We start from the raw sequence: 3,482 nt of genomic DNA, 5'->3' as shown, positions 1-3,482 counted from the left end.
GGCCTTTCACTGTTGTGGCCTCTCCCGTTGCAGAGCACAGGCTCCAGACGCGCAGGCTCAGCGGCCATGGCTCACGGGCCCAGCCACTCCTCAGCATGCGGGATCTTCCTGGACCAGGATACGAACCCGTGTCCCCTGCATTGGCAGGCGGACTCTCAACCACTGCGCCACCAGGGAAGCCCTCCAGCTTTCTTTTCATTTCTATTTGCATGCTCTTGTTAAACGTTTCTTGTATTTTCTCTATTCTATTTCCAAAATTTCGGTTATCTTTACTATCATTACTCTGAATTCTTTTTCATGTAGACTGCCTATTTCCTCTTCATTTGTTTGGTCTGGTGGGTTTTTGCCTTGCTCCTTCATCTGCTGTGTGTTTCTCTGTCTTCTCATTTTGCTTAACTTACTGTGTTTGGGGTCTCTTTTCCGCAGGCTGCAGGTTCATAATTCCCATTGTTTTTGGTGTCTGCCCCCAGTGGCTAAGGTTGGTTCAGTGGGTTGTGCAGGCTTCCTGGTGGAAGAGACTGGTGCGTGTGTTCTGGTGGATGAGGCTGGATCTTGTCTTTCTGGTGGGCAGGACCACGTCTGGTGGTGTGTTTTGGGGTGTCTGTGACCTTATTATGATTTTAGGTGGCCTCTCTGCTAATGTGTGGGGTTGTGTTCCTGTCTTGCTAGGTGTTTGGCATAAGGTGTCCAGTACTGTAGTTTGCTGGTCATTGACTGGAGCTGGGTCTTAGCTATGAGATGGAGATCTCTGGGAGAGCTTTTGCTGTTTGATATTACATGGAGCCAGGAGGTCTCTGGTGGACCAATGTCCTGAACTTGGCTCTCCCACCTCAGAGGTACAGGCCTGAAACCCAGCCAGAGCACCAAGACCCTGTCAGCCACATGACTCAGAAGAAAAGGGAGAAAAAATAAATAAATAAATAAAATTAAATTAAAAGTTATTAAAATAAATAACTATTAAAATTTTTAAAATTAAAAAATAATAAAAAAGAAAGAAAGAAGAGAGCAACAAAACCAAAAAAATCCACAAATTATAACAAGCACTAAAAACTATACTAAAAAAAACCCAAAAAACAAAAACAGTGTGGAGATTTAATCACTGCTCCTGAGGCTGCTGGGAGAGATTTCCCTTTCTCTTCTTTGTTCGCACAGCTCCTGGGGTTCAGCTTTGGATTTGGCCCCACCTCTGTGTGTAGTTCTCCTGAGGGTGTCTTTTCCCTTTTGAGAAGTCTGAGGTCTTCTGCCAGCGTTCAGTAGGTGTTCTGTAGGAGTTGTTCCACATGTAGATGTATTTCTGATGTATTTGTGGGGAGGAAGGTGATCTCCGTGTCTTACTCCTCCGCCATCTTGAAGGTCTCCTACAGTGGGAGTTTTTTATGGGTAGGTTTAGAAGTGCTATACATTTTCCAGGGTGCCAGCCTCGTCATGTGACCACACATACCTGCAAGGGGGGCTGGGAAATGTAGTCTCACCGTGGGCCCAGGAGGAAAGAGCTGGTCCGTGAACTGGTACATGTGTGGGACAGACTTAATGGAAGAGCAGGAAGGACTCAGCCATATTATGAGATTCTTTCTTGGTCAGATCTCACCAACCATGGTGGCCTCTGCTCAAGGGACAGGCCCCTTCTGCTCAGGATCTAAATCTCTTGCATTGACAGGTGCTGTTGGATGCATGACCACTGCTACGCATGGCTGGAGAAAAAAGGCTGCAATGCCTTGACACAGGTGTACAGATACAGAGTTGCATGCGGCCTGGTCACCTGTGGTAAGGCTGGGGCTTCCATTCAGGCCACTGGAAAAGCCTGGGTCCCTGCTGCCTCTGAGGTCAGGTGCCCCAAGAGGTCAGCCAGTCTATATCTTGGGGGCCAGAGATGGGGGCAACAGGGGCAGGATTATTGCAGCTGTATCTGACCTCTAGGGGGCGGGCGGAAACATCTTAGACTCAGCATGTATTAGGAGTCAAGTGCTTTCCGTATGTCCTTTTGCTTGCTGTGGGGTGGCTTTAGTGTCTCCACTTTACAGATGAGGAAACAGACTCAAAGGCTTGCCAGTGCACACAGCTAGAGTCGGGATTCAAGCTCAGGTCCTTCTGAGTTCAAAGCTAAATCTGGGGATGGTGTCTCCTCTCTGAGAACTGAAGTTCCTCCAGAGACAGGGCCGTCTCCATCACCAGACTGAGAGCTCCCAGTCTGATGGGGAGGGAATGCGTGTCCTCCATCAGACTGGGGACTCCCTGAGGGCAGGAGTTGTGTCTCCCTCAGCTGAAAGCTCGCCCTGGGCAGCAGCTGTGCCTCTTCCATCAGGTTATGCACCCCCAGTGTAGATGCTGTGCCTCCCACATCAGACTGAGGGCAGGAAGGAGACTGGGGAGTCTGCTCAGGCTAGCAGCAAGTCCTGACTGAAGCAAGTCCAGAGTCTGTGTCACAGAGCATCTCTTCTTCCTCATCCTGCGTTTGGTGTCCTGTTTGCAGAACGTGGGTCCCTCTGCCAGATGCAGCTCTGCGCCTGTGACCGGCATTTCGTCTACTGCCTGAAAAGAAACATGAGGAGCTACAACCCTCTTTATCAATACTTTCCCAACTTCCTCTGCATCTAGTCGCCTCAGTGAGCTCCTCCTGGACCAAGATTCTTACCCCCTCTCCTACAGCACAGAGCTTACCCACTCTGCTGGAATCCCCAGAGAGGCTCCCAGGTCTGGGACCTCATTCTTTCTTGATGTCCCACTGGGCTCGGAGGAGGCCCACAGCCACACTTCATCCTCCAGAGTTCCAGGAGAGTGACTCTGGTCTTTAGACTTGGCAAGGTCAGGGTCCCCGGCCTCCCCTTGTGAGATCAGCCGCTCTGGTGCCGAAAGCTCGCCCTTCACTCCAGGCCAGCTGTGTTTCTCCTCATCCCTGAAGACAGCCCTGCTTCTCCAGGAGGGAGGCTTTCCTGGGATGCATTGACTTTTCAGTTCTGCAGTTGGGTTATCACTACCATCCTGTAGAGAATTTTCACAGAAGTGGAAGCAAAAGTGACTCCATAATTCTGCCACATAGATATTAAATAAAATTCCTTCTCAAGACTAATAATAACCACACAGGTATTTCCCCTGCTGTGGAGGATTGCCTGCACCTCTTTCTCTGCTGTTGGGGCACCAGACCCAGCATTAACCATGTTCCCTCAGAGGAGGAAGGTACAGATTAGTAACTAGAAGGTTTCCTGGGATGAGTACCAAGCCTTCTTTGGGGCTCATCTCCTTAAACCTTGGGTCCACTCGAGCCAAGCACTGGACCTCATTCTTCCTCCAGGGAGCGGGGAGAAGATGATTGGCAATCGTGCCGTCTTGGGCTTCCAGACCAGAGAGCGCCGCATTTGAATGCCAACTTGGCTTCTCCAGCTGTGTGGTCTCAGGCTCATTACTGAACCCCTCTGATTTCTGGTCTCTTTAAAAAAGAAACTGTAGGGCTTCCCTGGTGGCACAGTGGTTGAGAGTCCGCCTGC

General features: G+C 50.0%; 1 protein-coding gene across 1 annotated transcript in view; it reads left to right on the top strand.

The window, feature by feature from the left end:
- LOC112402739 (calcium-dependent phospholipase A2) overlaps positions 1-2,595 on the top strand; it is a 7,928-nt gene extending 5,333 nt beyond the window's left edge. Inside the window, exons 3-4 of the mRNA XM_024749853.1 lie at positions 1,658-1,764; positions 2,471-2,595. Of these exons, the coding sequence (XP_024605621.1) occupies positions 1,658-1,764; positions 2,471-2,595 (232 nt within the window). The remainder of the gene's footprint in view (positions 1-1,657; positions 1,765-2,470) is intronic.
- The last annotated feature ends 887 nt before the right edge of the window (positions 2,596-3,482 follow it).

Source organism: Neophocaena asiaeorientalis, unplaced genomic scaffold (genome assembly GCF_003031525.2).
Source record: "Neophocaena asiaeorientalis asiaeorientalis breed wild unplaced genomic scaffold, Neophocaena_asiaeorientalis_V1.1 scaffold275, whole genome shotgun sequence".
NCBI classification, from domain to species: Eukaryota; Metazoa; Chordata; class Mammalia; order Artiodactyla; family Phocoenidae; genus Neophocaena; species Neophocaena asiaeorientalis.
The sequence above is the reverse complement of the archived record's forward strand: the minus strand, read 5'-3'. Positions and strand labels throughout refer to the sequence as shown.